Here is a 16,850-nt window from a genome sequence, read left to right as displayed (position 1 = left end):
TTTTTTTATTATTATTAACATGAACGTTAGCTTGTTTCAATTTTATTAAATGTTGACTACAAATGTTTTTAGTCATTAAATAGTATTATTTGATATTTAAATATTTTTTTAATTAAATGGTAATTGAAATACTCGGTTAAATAAGAAAATTTAAATTGAATAAATTTGAATTGATTTATCCAAAAATAATAATTTCAAATAATATTAATTCAAATCGAATGGATTTGGATGTCTAATATATTAAAAACAAATATATCCATACACAAGTTAGAATTTGGTTGGCTATCACGTGTGATTTATATTTATGTGTTTCATATGTTTAGTTAAACAAATATTTATAGGTGATATTCAATTGTTTAGAGACATTGAGTTTTCTCAGTATATAATACCGATAATTAGTTCAACATATTGATAGTTATACCTATAATAATTTCTAGGTTTGCATATATGCATTTATACATTTTATAAGTGTTTTATAAGTTGTTTATCTTTATATTTGATTTTTTTTCTTAATTAGTAATTTAGGTTTGATTTATTTTGGTCTCTTTATTATTTTTAGATTTAATTTGTCTTTCAATTTTTTTTAAGAAGGTTTAATTTGATAATTTTCATTAATGTCGTATTCATACATGTTATGTCAATTTATAAAATTTGTAATTTTTTTAATTTGAAAAAAAAAACATAAAGTACTACATGTTTAGTTATGGTTGTGTGAAAATAACATCAACATATCACACTATCATTATCTAATAGGTGACATTCTATATTTTTTTAATTAAAAAAATTACGAACGAAAATGATTAAATTAATTTTTTTAAATAGAAAATTAAATTGAATCTTAAAATAATAAAACTAAAATAAACCAAACCAATAAATTAGCTAAATCACTAGTTAATTGTTTTTTGATATTTATATATTTAGTATTTGAAAGTTGTACATCACTTTGTATAGCATTTTTTAACATTTCCAAGAAAGGAAAGTGAATGAAATTTACCTTTTTAAGAAAAAAAAAACTCACTTTTCTATGTCCATAAGTATTACAAATAACATAAATACCTCGTTTGTCATAAATCTCATCATTACGTTGTTCTCTAGCTAACGATTGAAAATTAATCATTATAAAAAGTGTGGCTCGTGTTCATTTTTTTATCCCACATAAAAAAGTTTATACTTTGTCTATTCTTTAACAACATAATTTTTTTTAGAAAATGTTTTTTTAATAATTTTTTTTACAAGTTTTTTACAACCAGAATAGTAGTGTTCCATTTCAAATATACAATAAAAAAAGTAATATATATTTTATTATCAAAAAAGTTATTAAAGTGCAATTATTTTTATAATAATTCAGATAAAGAGATGGAATAATTAAAGTTTATGCTTGATACAAATTGTGAGTGAGATTGCATTGAGAACTGTGTTAATTATTGGTTTAGACGGCAGTGTTGAGACGAGAATCAAGCAATACGCCTGCAGAAAATGACTCCATCACCGATTGAAACAAAAGCAATTTGAACACGACAATCCTTTGAAATTGCTTCGTTGAAAGCAAGCGATAACAGTCTCCACTCTTGTTTATCCTTCGAAACTGCCTTTTCAGGCAAGGCAACAGTTCCTCCCCACAGTGCGTTATCATATGCAACTATTCCACCAATCTTCACCAATCTCATAACTCTCTCGTGGTAATTCCAGTAATTGTTCTTGTCAGCATCAATGAAAGCAAAGTCAAAACTCCCCTCATTTTCAGCCTGCACAAAATTCCGGAATTGAGAGTAAACGTGAGTCTAAGTATCAGATATTATATTAAAAGGTATATTTTAAGTCTAACTTAACCACACTTAGAAAAGGTTTCAACCATGGTTCTGATATCATATTAGGAAGTGAATTTTAAACCTAACTCAACCACACAAAACCGACTTATATGATAAGGTTTGTACTCCATTTATATATTATAATTTAGTGTTATCTCTAGTCGATACGAGATTTCCAACCTCACATTAGATAAAAATGAGAAAATTGAAGACCGTATAAAGATGAAGAATCATTAATTTATTTTTTTCAAATTTTTTATAAAAATCTAAATATGAATATAATTTCATATTAAATAAAAATGAAAAAATTGAACATCATAATGAAAACCTATTAATCTATTTTCTTAAAGTTTAGGAAAGAAAGTGACTTGGACTCATATTTTATTAGTATTGTATTTATCTGATAATGATGTAAATGCAAATGCAAGTGGTTATGCATAGCTTACATCTTCTAAGAGCTTATCAAGAACTGGTAAAGCTGGAGACTCTATGAAGTCAATCTTGTGTTGAACACCAGCCCTTTTAATGAATGGTAGCCCTATCTCATAAGCTTTTCTGTCTGGATCCATCGCTATAATCTACAGCAGCAACCACATAATAAATGAATATGGAGCTAACAACATAACACACATGGCACATAACAAGCAGTATATATATATATATATACTAACTTTTCCATCATCTGGAATTGTGAGTGCAGTGAGCAGAAGAGAGTATCCAGTAAAAACTCCAACTTCTATTGTCTTTTTAGCATTCGAAACCTTCAAGAGCATGGCTATTAGCTGACCCGCATCAGGTGCAGCACCCATGAAACCCCTTAAGAATCAAAATCACATTACATACATAAAAACTTTCCTTATGTCACATTACATATGTCAGAATTTGTTGTCAATGATATGCTTATTAGGTATAGAAGTGATATTCAGGTAACAAAGAACAATTACATGGGATGCTTTGCAGTTGCATTTCTTAGCTCTTTGAGGGTCTCTGCTTCTCGTGGATAAACGCCAGTCTCCAATATATACTGCCACAAGAAAACTGAACTTAAACAGTAGTATAAAATATAAACAAAAATTTTTTAAAAAAAATCATTTTACCTTTAGTAATCCCTCACTCTGCAATATAACTGTATTTGCGAACACTTTTGGCTCAGATATGTTCTCCATTTCTCACTAAACTCTTAGCACAGCATATTAATTATTTTGGGCTATTCCACCGTTCTTTAATAGTCTCAGTTAATAACGGTAGGAATGTATTATAAGTTTTTTTAGTTAATATCAGTTGCTTCTTTATAATCTTTCAGACAAAGAATGCTTCATTTAGTTCTTGATCACCATCTTTTCATGCTCTTCAGAGACATTTTCTTGGGTACAGATAAGAAAAATTAATGGGTAGATACATGATTCCAACTAGTTTCAACATAATAATATGTATTTAAGTTTTGAAAAAAAAAATATTAACTTTCTATCAATATATATATATATTATGATGCCCGAATATTTAGTATGATTCAACATGGGAAATTACACCATACACTATAGGTAAATAATGAGTTTCTCGTGCACCACCACTACATTAAACCAAATATAATGAGATACGAGTTCAATCACGTAAGACTGATGTCTTTTTCTATCAAAAACTTTAAGATAAAACTTTAAGATAATGAATTAATAGATTTTCAATCTTACGTGATGATTTACTTTCTATTTTGACGTGGGATTTAGACTAACTTGAAATTCTATTAAAGATGTTTCTTACGAGACAGAAATTGCGCAGCGAAGGTATCACAATCAGGTAACTTTGGATGAACATGTGGTACCTTCTCCTTTGAGGGAATATCCTTATCACAATTTAATGGTTTTGAAGTCTCTTCCTTATCTGGTATCATTGCAGTTTTTGAAGGATGCGCAAGAATGACTGAATTTTGTTCAGAAACTCCATCCTCAGAATCACTAGTATCACAATCTAAGTATGCATCTGAGCCACTTCCGCTTGATTCCTTGTTTGCTTCACCCTGCACTTTCTGGTAAGGCTTCACCACATTATCATCACCATTCATGAAATGTTCATTGTGTGGTCCTACCAGTCTATTTTGTTCTCTTACATTAATCTCAAAAGCGCTTCTTCGGAATGTGCTAGCAGCATAACCAGCAGAAAGATGTTTGGAAGAATGAAAAGCATATTCTAGAGATAATTCAGCTCTAAACCCTCCTCTACAAGAACTCTGCCATTCACCTGAACACTGCCTTATTAACTTTTCACGGTTGGAAAGTTCAGCAGCTGCTTTTGCAGCCACGCTTGCACGTTCTGCAGATTCTGCAGCTGCCTGTGCAGCAGTTGCAGCATGCTTGAATTCCATCTCCCAGTTATGTCTACCCTTTTGAAAAGCACTCGTGCTTTCACAACACAAGTTTCCAAAATCCTCTTCCTGATTTCTAGTACCTGTAACAAATTAAACAACCACGAATATTCAGCTACGCAATTACCATCTTACTATGTTTCTCATAAAGTGATTACAAGAAGTTACCTGAAGAATTTAGTTTTCCATTCTTCTCACAGAAACTTCTAGACTTATCTTGCATTTCTTTAAGTTGACAAGAAGCATGTAAACTAGGATGTTCTTCTTCATCACCAACAAGTGGAACACGAAGTAAATCGTGAGACAATTTCTCATCATTTTCTTCTAAAGACGGTTGCCATTTGACATTATATTCCTCTGCAATTTCAATCAGTATTCTGATTTTGGTTGGACCGTCTGGTGCTCTGGGAGACAATTTCTCAACCAACTGAACCACAATACTAAATTAGAAAGAAAAGAATTGATAAGAGATGATTTTCAACATGATAAGAAAGAGTAAGAGAGACTTGCCAAACGATTCACACCACATTCAGAGCGTAATTCAACAGCTGCTGAGACAAACTCTTTTCCATACTTAGCCGTAAAATGCTTCTTCACATCCACAAGCTCAGGTATATCCGAACATCTTGGGGACGCAAATATTACACTCGAAATCGCTTCCTTCAAATCCATGGGGCAGTTTCTAGAGGGAAAGAATAGAAAGATAGAAGGATCAATATAGTAAGAATGTATGATCACAGTGAACTTTCTACATAACATCAACACTTTCACAAAGAAACTCTCCCATGTGTTCCCTTTAAATGTCATGATATATAAATACATAAATAAAAAATATTCTTTGAAACACTTAAATTTTTACATTTATTTTTTATATTTATTTAACGCTATTTTTAGTTATTTTTTACTCTCTTTTTTTTTAAATACAAAAGTTTATATTTTTAAACTCATTTTTGTGTCAAATAAACATAAAAATGTATTTATACATAAGTATCTTCATGTATATTTTTATGAAAAATATTAATGATTTTTAGGAAGAAGCAGCACTAACAAGACCTGAATACTGAAATTATTCCCAACTTAAAATTTTAATCCAAAATTTTAAAAGAATAAATTTATAGTTCTTGTTTTTCTAAAAAATTCTATTTTTTCATTTTTATCCTATATAAAATTTAAAATGATAAAAGTAAAATAGGAAAGTATAAAAAGATATTATAAAGTTATTTGGTGAAATTTACAGACTTTTGTGATTCAATCACTGGCAAACGTGCTGTAATAAGTTCACAGTATATCTTAATAAGATCGTATGCTCCCATGGTCTTCTCTTCCATCACCACATATTCAACCTGAAAACACGTAAAGGAGAAGTTCATAAATAATTAAAAGAAAAGAAAAGCAAAAGATATATGGAGAATAACCTTTTCTTATTTATTCATCATTCATTATTTATTCCCCTTTTTAGCTTCTTGGAAATTACTTTTGAAAGCTGAGAGTATACAATATCATAAAAATGTGTCTTTGTCTTTTTACAAAATTTATTGAAAAAAAAATCATATATGAGAGTCGTTAAGTAAAAATAAGAATCACAGATTTTAAGTGGACGTGCATCTACTTTTTTTTAAGACTGATTTAGAGTACTATATTTTAGTGGTATTTTAAGAAAATTAAAATTGCAACATTTAAAACTCTTTCTAAAAAAATAACTGGGGGTAACTGTATAAAGAATTGAAAAAAAAAATCCATAGATTTAACTATACACTATATTTAAAAAAAAATGTAGTATTACTGCTTTGGTCTCTTTACAAGTTATTTTTTATTTTTTTTCTATTTTTACCAATAATACGTTAACATATTCCAATAAATAATTATTTAAATTTTTTATATTATCTAACTCTGTATTTAAATATTATATTATAATTATATATAATTATGACACTAAAATATAATTATATAAATAAATTATTTTTTAAAATATAATAATAACTAATTAATTTTCTTAACACAGATTTAAAAAAAAAACAACAACTCGTACATATACACAAATATAAGACTAGATTTAAGAGAAATGTATCGATAAACTACACTTTAATTATATTTTAAAAGAAAATAATCATAATACATATGAATGAATACTAAAATTCAAATGTCTGAACATTTTAACATTAGTAACCGGATTAATTAAAACAAAGATGAGAAAATACAAAAATGCATGAGAGAAAAAAACATATATTAAAAATGAATATTATTAATTATCCTTTTAATTTCTTAACTTTCATGTAAATTTATATTGGTCATAATCTTTGTACTGATTTCATCTCTGTCATCATATAATAAATTATTTAACATTTATTTATAAAATTAAAAGTTTTTGACATGAAAATTTAGAAACTGAAATTGAAATTAAAAATAAACAGAGAAGATGATAGTGATTAATTACCTTGACTCTGGCAGCATGGTTGTGGCCAGAGCGAAGAAAGTCAGCCAATTCTTTCCGGAGATTCCACACATGCAATTCGCTCTTGTTCTTCAAAAGATTCAACCGTGAAACCGCAAGCTTCAATGCGGTTTTGCTGCATCATCACAAATCAAACTCAAATCACCATAATCTTCTTCTATAATCAAACACTGCACAAACATCATAAGTTTTCTACCATTTTTTCGACTTGAAATGCGTAAACATAGCTTCTACGACACTGTTGCTGTTTGTTTGTACCAAGTAAATTTTATTTCACTGTTTTAATGGACCTTTGCGTAAATATATAATGGTAGGAAACTTAGAGGGGTTATTGTAAAATAATCAGAGAATAAGACCTTATATGTAAACCAATTGCTGTAAGAAGTTATTCTTATTTAATTGCATATAAAGCTTGGTTTGACAATTGTGAGCATTAGATTGAAGTAGCATTATACCTTATGACAGTCGAAGAGAGCTACAACAGTCAATTATGAATATTGTATTGTTAGTGTTGTTGCTTGAGTTACAAAAAAAAAGACTTTGTTTATTACCTCATTTTCACTCCCAAATTTCATATATTAACCTCTCACAGTTTCAGTCAAGGAATCATTTTACCATTAAGACTAAATATTCCGAGTTCATCTTCTCTGGACAGTTCTCATGACATTCAAACACCATGAAAAAGTAGCCTTGTCACAGTAAATTTTCTATTGGATATGCTAAAGATGTTTTTTTTAAGAAAAGAATATAATGAATGTTTAAGATATAATTATCAAAAGAATTATTTTTAACACATCTCCTTATGCATTATTTTATATTAACTAATATTCATTACAAGTTATAAAAAAAAAAATGAAAGTCTGTCGTCCTATTTAATAAATCTTATTCAAAATTTTAACCAATAATGAATGTATTTAAAATGTTAAAAAACATTGCTAATTATTATGACTTTATTGAAGCCAAGGTCATCATTACCCTCTGCTATCTATACTTCTGAAATAGAATATACTTTAGGATGGTAAGTTGAAACATTTATATTTATTTAACATGTTTTTATTTTAAAGAGAAGGTGAGAAATAATGTGTTAAAATATTTTTTTTCTATACTGAATTGACTTTTACACTTGGCTGTTTCGGAAGTGGAGAAAAGTGATATAAAATAAGGACAAAATAAACATAAAAACACACGAAAAAAGAGAAATAAAAAATTAATAATATGAAAAATAAAATAAGATAATTCATACGTTTAACTTTCTCTACAAAAGATGTAAAAGTACATCATAATATTTTATTAATATTTATGATATTTGTAAAGATATAATATTATATAATTATATTTTATTACAGTAAATTAATATTAAAATAATAAATAACTATATTTAATTGTGTAAATTTGCAGCAATATCTTTTCTGTCCCGTCAACAGTTCATTTTGATATGGATCAAGCTTATATTACAAAAGAAAAACAATGAAAAAAGTTGCCATTGAAGTAACGTTGAGCTTTCTAACATTCTCCGACCAAAGTCTTTCTATTAATTATAATCTGCTAAAAACTATAAAATTCCGAATACCAATAAACAAAAAAATAATTTTTTTACTTTTAATACATTTCAACAAATAAAAAAAACGAAAGACAAAAGATATCAATTATAGGACATAAACTTTCACTCTCGTTTATTTGATTGGAATAAACAACTACTTAATTTTTATATAACTTAATTAAGTTTCAAAATTCATAATAAATTTAGAAATTTTCAACAAAATCTTTAATAAAATTTTAAAATAATATACTACGACAACTTAACAAGATAAGATCATAATCGCGTCAACCACTTAATACCAGTTAATAAAAAATTAAACAGTAACAAGAATTCAAATGAAAAAAATATAAATTTATTAAATAGCATCATAAAAATTTGTTCGGAACCATAAAAATTTATTAATAACTCAATTAAAAGTTTCAAAATTTATCAGACTTCCAGCTTAATTAAATCTTTTTTTTTAAATAAAAAAGCATGACAAAAATAATTAAAAGACTTGCAGGAGTATATCATCAATTCATCATTGTGGAATACCATCACTAGCTTTCCAACAGTACAAGAGAACAACGCATGTTTCGTCCCCCCGCTTTCAACTACAAGGGGTTATTGAGGCTTATGAAAACTAAACCCTAGTTTTTCAACCTTTCTCCCAAAACAAAATAATTCAGAATAACAAAAATTGCCTTGTAGAATAATCCACACAATGTATGAATGATCAGAGAAATTGGCTTTAAGAGTATATAAGCACTGATAAAACCTACACTTTCAAGTGGTTTTTGTCAGACATAGTAACCGGTGAAAGTAAATCCCCTTCCAACAATCTCACCAGCGCAAAACCATGCAAAGCATTCCAGGCCAAACAAAGCAGCAATACCTGCATCTTCCACCTTTAGGTCCTTCCTGTTCTTCCACAAATTCTTGGCATAATCAAGTTCCTTCCAGAATGACTCTGTACGACCCGGAATACTGCAAAAGATTTGAAGAGTTATATGTAGCAGCGAGGGCACCCAAAATTAAATTGGCATACAACAGACTTTACTACATAGAGACAATACAGTATGCAGAACAGGTTTCCGGAGTTCATTATATCATTGTTTTGCTAATTCACCGAAGATCGTGATGAAAACTAGCATAATTAGAAACACACGACAGATTTGAAACCAATATTGAAGTGAGCCACATAAGCATTGGCATTCACAAATAGATGACAGAGATAGAGAGGCAGCACTGGCTCAGTAGTACCTAGCAGAAGTGGGCTTCAGCACAAAAACTACAAACAGATGTGGGAAGAAATTGAAGAGCTAAGGTTATTTTATATCAGAATTGTAAACACGATGACTACACCAATTAACAAGAAATTCTAGACTTAAAACTATAGGTTCTCATAATGAAAAGCACATTATGAGCTGCTAAATTCAATGCATACAGTTGAACCATGCTATGATGGATTACAGGAAAAATTAAATTAATTATTTGATGCAACGAGACTTAATTTCAAATATATGCATGTCTTGCTACTTGGATGTGGATAAATAATTTTTAAAGTGTAATAAATAATTAATGTATTATGTTCAATGCTAATTGTACACGCATAGTGATGCAAAGAGCTATAGTTTGGTATATCTGGCAAGCAAATGAAGCCCATGAAAGTCAGAAATTAGGGATTCAGGTTATTATAGGAAGTCCAAAAGTTAGTCAAAAGTAAATAACATGGTATCTAAAGACTTAAGAGTCCGGTTGGTTCTAGAGTCCTACAGGATTTTAGTTTGTACTTCTAAAGCATCCATAACAATATTCACTAAAGCATACACAGAATATATTTCTGGCATTTCTTTCCAACACCAGATCAGAACTTTGATTACACTAAATTCTGTCCATGGACTCTTCCACGCAAACACTTGTCTCCAATACGTCCAATACTAATTCTAGAGTCTATGGTATGAACAGATTCGTGGGCTGAATCAAACTAAACTTCAGTTCCAAGAAAGGATTAATGTTAATTACATGATCACCTGTTCGTTTATAGAGTCCACTTCATTTTTCAAGTGCCAATTTTGCCCTTCTCCCCTGACTCATGTCCCTGGTTACAATCAACCTTTCATGCCACATACCAGGTGAACTTTCCCAATATAAGGCCAATTAATGGATGGGCTAACGTATTTAGTGTGTTTGGCTCAGCATATTTTAGAAGAAGAATTGCTAAATTATAGCCTGAACCCTTAATAAGTCTACAGTGGCAACATTGTTAAAATCACAAGTATACTTGGATACTCGTGTGATCCTACAAGTTTGGGGGATGCAGCAAGCTGATGCACACGAGGATCAGAAGAGGTGTGGACTGTAGCCGGATCACTCAGTTGCTCATGAAATCATGAGGTGCATCACATTGGTCCAATTTGTTTGAGCAGATGAGGTTTGAGAGTTAAAATGGCCCATTTGTTGGCTGAAAGACTCGACCCAACCAAAAATAGAAGTCCAATTCGCATGGCCCTTTTGTTCTGCTAGGGTTCCCACCCATTCACAAATCAGAAGAGAAATAAACTACTCTCAACAGTGTGCGCACTTTGAGACTGACATTGTTGTCAAACAACTGTCATCAATAACAATTGAAGCACTGTACCTTCCAATTGATGCTAGCTTCACCATTGATGGCCATCACAGCACTCACAACCATTGTCACCAATGCTGCCTTCGTCCTTGGCAGTCTGCTTTGTATTGTTTCCTTAATACTTTCCTTTGCTCTTGCAATAGTGTAATTTTATGAATTGTGAACCTATTTATAGTTGTTATGTATTGAATCTTAATACTTAAGACTTATTATGTGTTGTTATATTGCCTATATTCTTTTTAATGCATGCATGGATATATGAATATAGTTTTTCATAGACTTGAAACTCTTATGAGTTGAGTTACAATACTCCCTCAAATCCTCTTGGGATCCTTGAGTTTGACATCATTGCATAGGAACCACATCAGACTGTTGTTTGTAACAAATATGAACAAGAATCTGTTTTATCCCTTTACCATCAAAATGAAAACAATCTCCCATTCCATAACATCTCCCACGATCAAGGACATGAAGGAGGACCCATTTACTTACTTTATAAATCAGAAGAGAATAGAAGACTTTCCCATATACAACTTTGAGACATTAACTAGAACTTTGGTCTCACAGCCAGTTCCAAATCCAGGTAAAGCAGAAATAGTGTTAGCCATCATAAAAATAGTCGATATCCCAAACATGGATATCCCAACATGGATATTTGATGTAATTTAGGGGATTGATGACTGAAAGTTTATATCTCAGTCAATAAGAAACTCTGGCGAAAGAGGGACAAGCCAACATAATACAGCAGTACAAAGTATGTTAAAGCCTTGCATCCACATCATTCATACAGACTTCTCTGGTCTATGGCCAATAGAAAAGACTAGAAGCATCCATTTGTTTTAAAGTTTCCAAAAGACAATTTGCAATCAAAAAAAGACAATTAGAAATTTTCACACAATAAATCCATCCATACACATTATTTGAGGGGAAAGGGGGAGTTGGAGAACATATAACCTTGCAAGGCGGGTGTAGAACAATTGTTTCGATAGCAGGTTGCATTTTTCTACAGTCGGAGGCTCCTGAATGTATTGCTTATTCTGTTCCAACAATTGCCTGTAGTAGTTAGATCCATGTTTGGCTACAAATTGAGATGCTTGACATGCTTTGGACTGCAACTGGTGCAACTTTGACGCCATCAAGTCTGCAAACTAGGTACAACAAAACCCTAGACCAAAGGGGAAAGATCATATTAGAATAAGACAGAGTCAAAAAGTGTTTAAGCAGAAGTTTATCAAACTATCATAATTTCTTCAGCTCACATTGACAATAGTCAGAACAAAAAGAAAATTAACAGCTAAAGGCATATTCTTAAAGCAACATCTAGAACACATCTCGGCCTTCGACACTAACAGTTGCTACCTCATCCATTTCATTTCTACATTGGCTTAGCAGGTGATGTTTTATGAGTAACTAAAAAGGGATTAAGATGGAGTTATGCATTGATATCAAATGAAAAGAACTTCAATTAAATAAATAAAATAGGGTTCTAGGTGTCATGTCAGAACCAAAATTATCAACCATTTCACACTACAACCACATAAATAAATAAAAAATAAATAAAATTAGGCAATATAAGCAAAAACAAAACGCAACTGAAGTAACTATTGAAAATGAAAGAGATGATAGTGTGAGAGAAGAAGATCGGGAAGAGGAGAGAACGAGATCTGCAGGGAAAATGAAAAAGACAAAGGGTGGATGAATCATAGTATCTGAGGTGAATACAGAAATCAGAAATGAGAATAAGAAGAAGAATAAGAGAGAAGAGGCTAAGAGTGTTACCTTGTGAGCAGAAGCAATGCAGTGATCTCTTTCACTTTGTCTCTTCACTCTTAACCTTGTGTTGTGCTGTGCCTTCTTTCTTTTTTGTCCCTTACAATCTTCACTTTCGTCTGGGCTTTTTTTTGGGCCACGAGAGATACAACTATAGCCCACAAATATTTGGGTTGTTGCTTCTTACAGTGGCCCATTTGGGTTGTTGGTTCTTACACTTTCATAAATATGTAATTTATCTATGAATATTAGTAAATTACATGCATGTGCTGTTTTTTTATAACAATAAAATAATAAATTATTATTTTTATAATTATAAAATTAAGTTTAAAACATTTTAATAGGTATATGTGTGTTTATTTCTTCTGACAATAAAAAGTAATAAAATTATTATTTTCATAATTATAAAAATAAATTTAAATAAATTTTACAGTTTTATTGTAAGTAATATGTACATTTTTAGATAATTTTTATTATAAAAATCATTTTAGTTTAAAAGGATAGTTAATTTTTTAAAAATAAAAGTCAAATAAGAAATAATTAAAAAAAGTAAAAGTAATTAGTTAAAGAGTAAAATTGGTCAAATAATTATTTTGATTTAAAAAAGTTTAAAGAAAAAAATTGGAAACAAAATTTATACACCGAGATAATTCTCTTTGAATAATAATATAAAATAATATATGATGATCAGAATATAAAAAACACAAAATATTAGTTACTTAATAGCTTTCTAATATTTAATATATTTTTTAAAAGTAATATTTATAATAATAATAACCAGTAAAAACATATGCGCATGTTTACTTTAGATAATAAACAATAATAAAAAATATTATTATTATTATACAACAATTAAATATAAATCATTCTTATAATTTTATTACAGATAGTTTTTATTTAGGGTTAAATATGTTTTTAGTCCCTAAATTATGAAGCGAAATTGTTTTTAGTCTCTCTTTCAAAGTAAGATATACTTTGATCCTTCTCCTTAAAGTAACTATAATTTTTTTGTCTTTCAAAACCAACGGCGTCAAAAATCCACTGAAGTGGCTAACGGTGGTACCACGTCATTTTCTTTTTTTTTTTTACAGGAATCAACTTTTCCAAGCTTTTTTCCCTTCCTCTTCCTCCTCTCCCTCCCTCTCCCTCCCACTCCCACAATCTTCTCCTTAAAATTCTTCTCAGAAATCGTCACATCCTTCAACCTTTTCACTGTCACCACCGGCTCTGCCTCAAGCACTGCCTTCCTCCACGCCATCCCAAAAGTCCCTTTCCCCAAAACCTCCACCGAAGCCCCGAGCATATCCTCCAAATCGGACGTCATAGCCGTCAGCCCTTCCTCAACCCATTCAGCTCACAGGACAATACCCAACCTTTATGAGCTTCCACACATTCGATGAAGCTCTTCAGAGCACTTTTCACGTACACCCCCATCAAAAGAAGATTCCTTTTGCTCTTCCTCGTCACCACCTCCACGATTCTGCGGCAATTCTCGTCCAGCCAAGAATTGGTCTTCTAAACCGGTTTAAGGTTGCAGAGGAAAACCGTAGGGGTCAACCGTGAGAAGATTCTTGAAAGTGGAAGTGGTTGAAGAAGTGCGAGCTTGATGTTGTAGCTTCTGAAACCAGCTTTGCCGAAGACGCAACTCACGATAGGGTCGTCGAGAATAAACAGAATGAAGTGTTTGAGTTCGACTTTCAGCAACGACGTCTGATGCTAATGTTGCTGCATCATCTGCATAAGGTGGAAGTTATCCAAGTGGCAATGCCGGTTCGCCTGTGAGAGCTTTATGGCGGCCATGAGGGAGTTCGAAACAGGGGGACCAATTTGTAGAGATTAATCTTATCCCCAAAGACTAATTTGTAGAGATTCACAGAACAAAGCTTTCAGGAACTAAGCATTATCCATTTCCCCGTCGCAGCTAGTGAGCCAAAGATGCGCAGGAGAAGCGCACCTTCCATTCACAGCATAACAATACATAACCTGCAAATTCAATAACCGCACTATTAACCGATCAATTATTCGTTAAGAATCATGAGGACTTATAAGAGAAAAAAAAATTCAATAAAAACTGGAGATCGTATTTTGAGTTGAGGAACGAACCTGCTGAACGAGGCTGTGGATTTCATTAGGGTTCATGAGGTGAGAAAACTGGAGATCGACCTTGTTCTCTCGCTACAGTTAGTCTTTCTCTCTTGTTATCTTTCTCTAGTGACCCCTTCTCCATTCTCTCCTTGTGGAGGGTTCTTCGTGACGACGTGGAGGAAGGCGGTGCTTAAGGCAAGGTCGATGATGGCGGTGAAAAGGTTGAAGGATGTGACGATTTTTGAGAAGGAGTTTAAGTAGAAGATTGAGGAAGAGGGAGGGAGAGAAAGGGAAAAAAGCTGGGAAAAGTTGATTCATGTCAGAAAAAAGAAAATGAGGTGGTATCACCGTTAGCCATCTTAAATTCGTTGGATAGTTTAGGAACTAAAAACATATTTAACCCTTTTATTTATTATTTAGTAGTTTTGTAATTAAATCAAAAAAAGGTTGAGTTTATTTATTATGTAATAATTTTCTAATGGTTGAGTTTAAAAAAGGTTAAATGGAAAAAATTATTTAAATTTTAAGAAAAAATTAATAAAATAATTATTTTTAACGTGGTAATTTAAGAAATATTTAATAATAAAAATTTGGTGATTAATTTTGATCTCAGGAACAATAGATGAATATTAGTGAATGAATTTGATCATTAATCCTGAACCATATACATATATATATATATATATATATATATAAACGAATTCTCATTTTTAGGTTCACAATTTGTTACCAATTTTACTCTTTAAATAAAATCTTTTTAAATTTAACCGTTTTTTTTTTAATTTCACTGTTTTTTAAACTTAACCATTTTTTTATCATTAAACTATCTACAAAATAAATTAAAAATATTTACAATAAAATTATAAAAATAATTTATATTTAATTGTATAATTATAACAATGTATAGTAGTAATAATAATATTTTTATTTTATTATTATAAGTGAACACGCAAGTGCTTAACATGTGTTTTCATTAATATTAATAACGAATATATATAAAATAAATTATTATTTGTCCTTTCCTACTTATTATATTTCATTATAAGTGGTTCTTCAAACAATGATTTATTTAAGCACTTTCTGAAACATTAGAAATTCATTATGTAAATTCTTTAAGCTAATATGTTTGTCATTATTTGATATTTATATTTTGTGGAATACGAAAGTGATGATTTGGTAGCAAAAGAAAAGAGGATAAGTTACAATAATTTGATTTATGCTTTTGAAATAGACCTTTCTCCTAATATTATAAATTTCGATATTCATTTTCATCTAACTTTTTTCATTCAAAGAAGGATAAAAAATCTAAACAAAGGTTATATTAAATTTAAATCACAACCAATTTAATCAAGTAATTATCGACATAATTGATTGTACTTCGTAATGAAAAAAAAAACTTTTTGTAAGTCAATGATATCATACACTTACACTGTGCTTTTTTAATCATGCAGTCTAAGAATGCGTGTTACGATAGCGACATAATATAATATGAAATTCTCTGTAAAGAATTTTTTTAACATATCACGTGAAATTTTACTATAAAACCATTCGTAACCAAAACTAAACCACATATCAAATACAATAAAATATAATTATTCAAGATGATATAATCTGTTGTAAATCAAAACATGAATGAGTTTCAAACTAAATTAAGTAAAAATAAGAAGAAAAAAAACATTAATCCATAAGACAAAACCATAAATATTATGGAATGTATCAAATGGTAGGATTAATGGGAAGCAATTATGTCAATGTATTGAAAATCAAAAAATGAATTTTAGTAAAACAAATTAATATAATATAATAATAAAAATTTATAATTTTAAGATTTTTTGTTGAGAGTAATTTGAAATACTATTATATAAAAAATTCGACGTCATAATTAACATTAAGAATCACAATTATTGAAAGCATTTTTTTTAAAGAAATAAAGTAATCAAGCTTCTATCATGATATTCCTTCAACAACTTTATTAAAGTTGAGTGTTTCATCATCACTTCCAACATAGTATATAGCCATAGCTCCCTAGTATCTGCATAGAAATGAACTTTATGCACAATATTCAAATAACTTGGATAAACCGTACCATAAATCAAAGAAAAGCATAGAAAAATATATTTTTTTCATGTAAAGTCATGAGTTCGTTTTTTGTTAGTTGTTATATTCTAATACATGTTTGAAACAAACTCAAACCCATATATCCTTAGTAAAATTTGTGGATAAGATAC

The 16,850-nt window shown here is 30.1% G+C and overlaps 2 protein-coding genes across 4 annotated transcripts; both read right to left on the bottom strand.

Moving 5' to 3' along the window:
- Window positions 1-1,329: 1,329 nt before the first annotated feature.
- On the bottom strand, window positions 1,330-4,588 carry LOC108347316 (probable caffeoyl-CoA O-methyltransferase At4g26220). Of its 2 annotated transcripts, XM_052869352.1 has the most exons (6): window positions 4,336-4,588; window positions 3,628-4,250; window positions 2,753-2,832; window positions 2,480-2,624; window positions 2,255-2,386; window positions 1,330-1,745 (listed from the first exon to the last, which is right to left on the bottom strand). In XM_052869352.1, exons 1-6 carry the CDS (start codon window positions 4,388-4,390, stop codon window positions 1,455-1,457), a joined length of 1,326 nt encoding a protein of 441 aa, XP_052725312.1. In that variant the 5' UTR covers window positions 4,391-4,588; the 3' UTR covers window positions 1,330-1,454. The 2 variants fall into 2 exon arrangements, with proteins under 2 accessions (XP_052725312.1, XP_017441970.1); XM_017586481.2 differs by lacking the exons at window positions 3,628-4,250; window positions 4,336-4,588 and adding an exon at window positions 2,906-2,994.
- A 4,076-nt stretch (window positions 4,589-8,664) lies between these two features.
- Window positions 8,665-12,619, bottom strand: LOC108347681 (uncharacterized). 2 transcript variants are annotated; one of them, XM_017587077.2, is made up of 4 exons: window positions 12,547-12,619; window positions 12,361-12,431; window positions 11,722-11,932; window positions 8,665-9,125 (listed from the first exon to the last, which is right to left on the bottom strand). In XM_017587077.2, the coding sequence occupies exons 3-4, from the start codon at window positions 11,901-11,903 to the stop codon at window positions 8,939-8,941; spliced, it is 369 nt and encodes a 122-aa protein (XP_017442566.1). In that variant the 5' UTR covers window positions 11,904-11,932; window positions 12,361-12,431; window positions 12,547-12,619; the 3' UTR covers window positions 8,665-8,938. The 2 variants fall into 2 exon arrangements, with proteins under 2 accessions (XP_017442566.1, XP_017442565.1); XM_017587076.2 differs by lacking the exon at window positions 12,361-12,431 and having other exon boundaries at window positions 12,547-12,616.
- Between the last annotated feature and the right edge of the window lie 4,231 nt (window positions 12,620-16,850).

This window comes from Vigna angularis, chromosome 1, assembly GCF_016808095.1.
Source record: "Vigna angularis cultivar LongXiaoDou No.4 chromosome 1, ASM1680809v1, whole genome shotgun sequence".
Taxonomy (NCBI): Eukaryota; Viridiplantae; Streptophyta; class Magnoliopsida; order Fabales; family Fabaceae; genus Vigna; species Vigna angularis.
This window is presented reverse-complemented; position numbering and strand designations above follow the sequence as displayed.

Coding starts and splice junctions, on each gene's coding strand:
- LOC108347316 (XM_052869352.1), bottom strand. CDS start 4,390: ATGCAAGATAAGTCTAGAAGTTTCTGTGAGAAGAATGGAAAACTAAAT. Junction 2,625..2,752: donor GCAACTGCAAAGCATCCCAT/GTAATTGTTCTT, acceptor TTGATTCTTAAG/GGGTTTCATGGGTGCTGCAC. Junction 2,387..2,479: donor CAATTCCAGATGATGGAAAA/GTTAGTATATAT, acceptor TTGCTGCTGTAG/ATTATAGCGATGGATCCAGA.
- LOC108347681 (XM_017587077.2), bottom strand. CDS start 11,903: ATGGCGTCAAAGTTGCACCAGTTGCAGTCCAAAGCATGTCAAGCATCT. Junction 9,126..11,721: donor TTCTACACCCGCCTTGCAAG/GTTATATGTTCT, acceptor AATCTTTTGCAG/TATTCCGGGTCGTACAGAGT.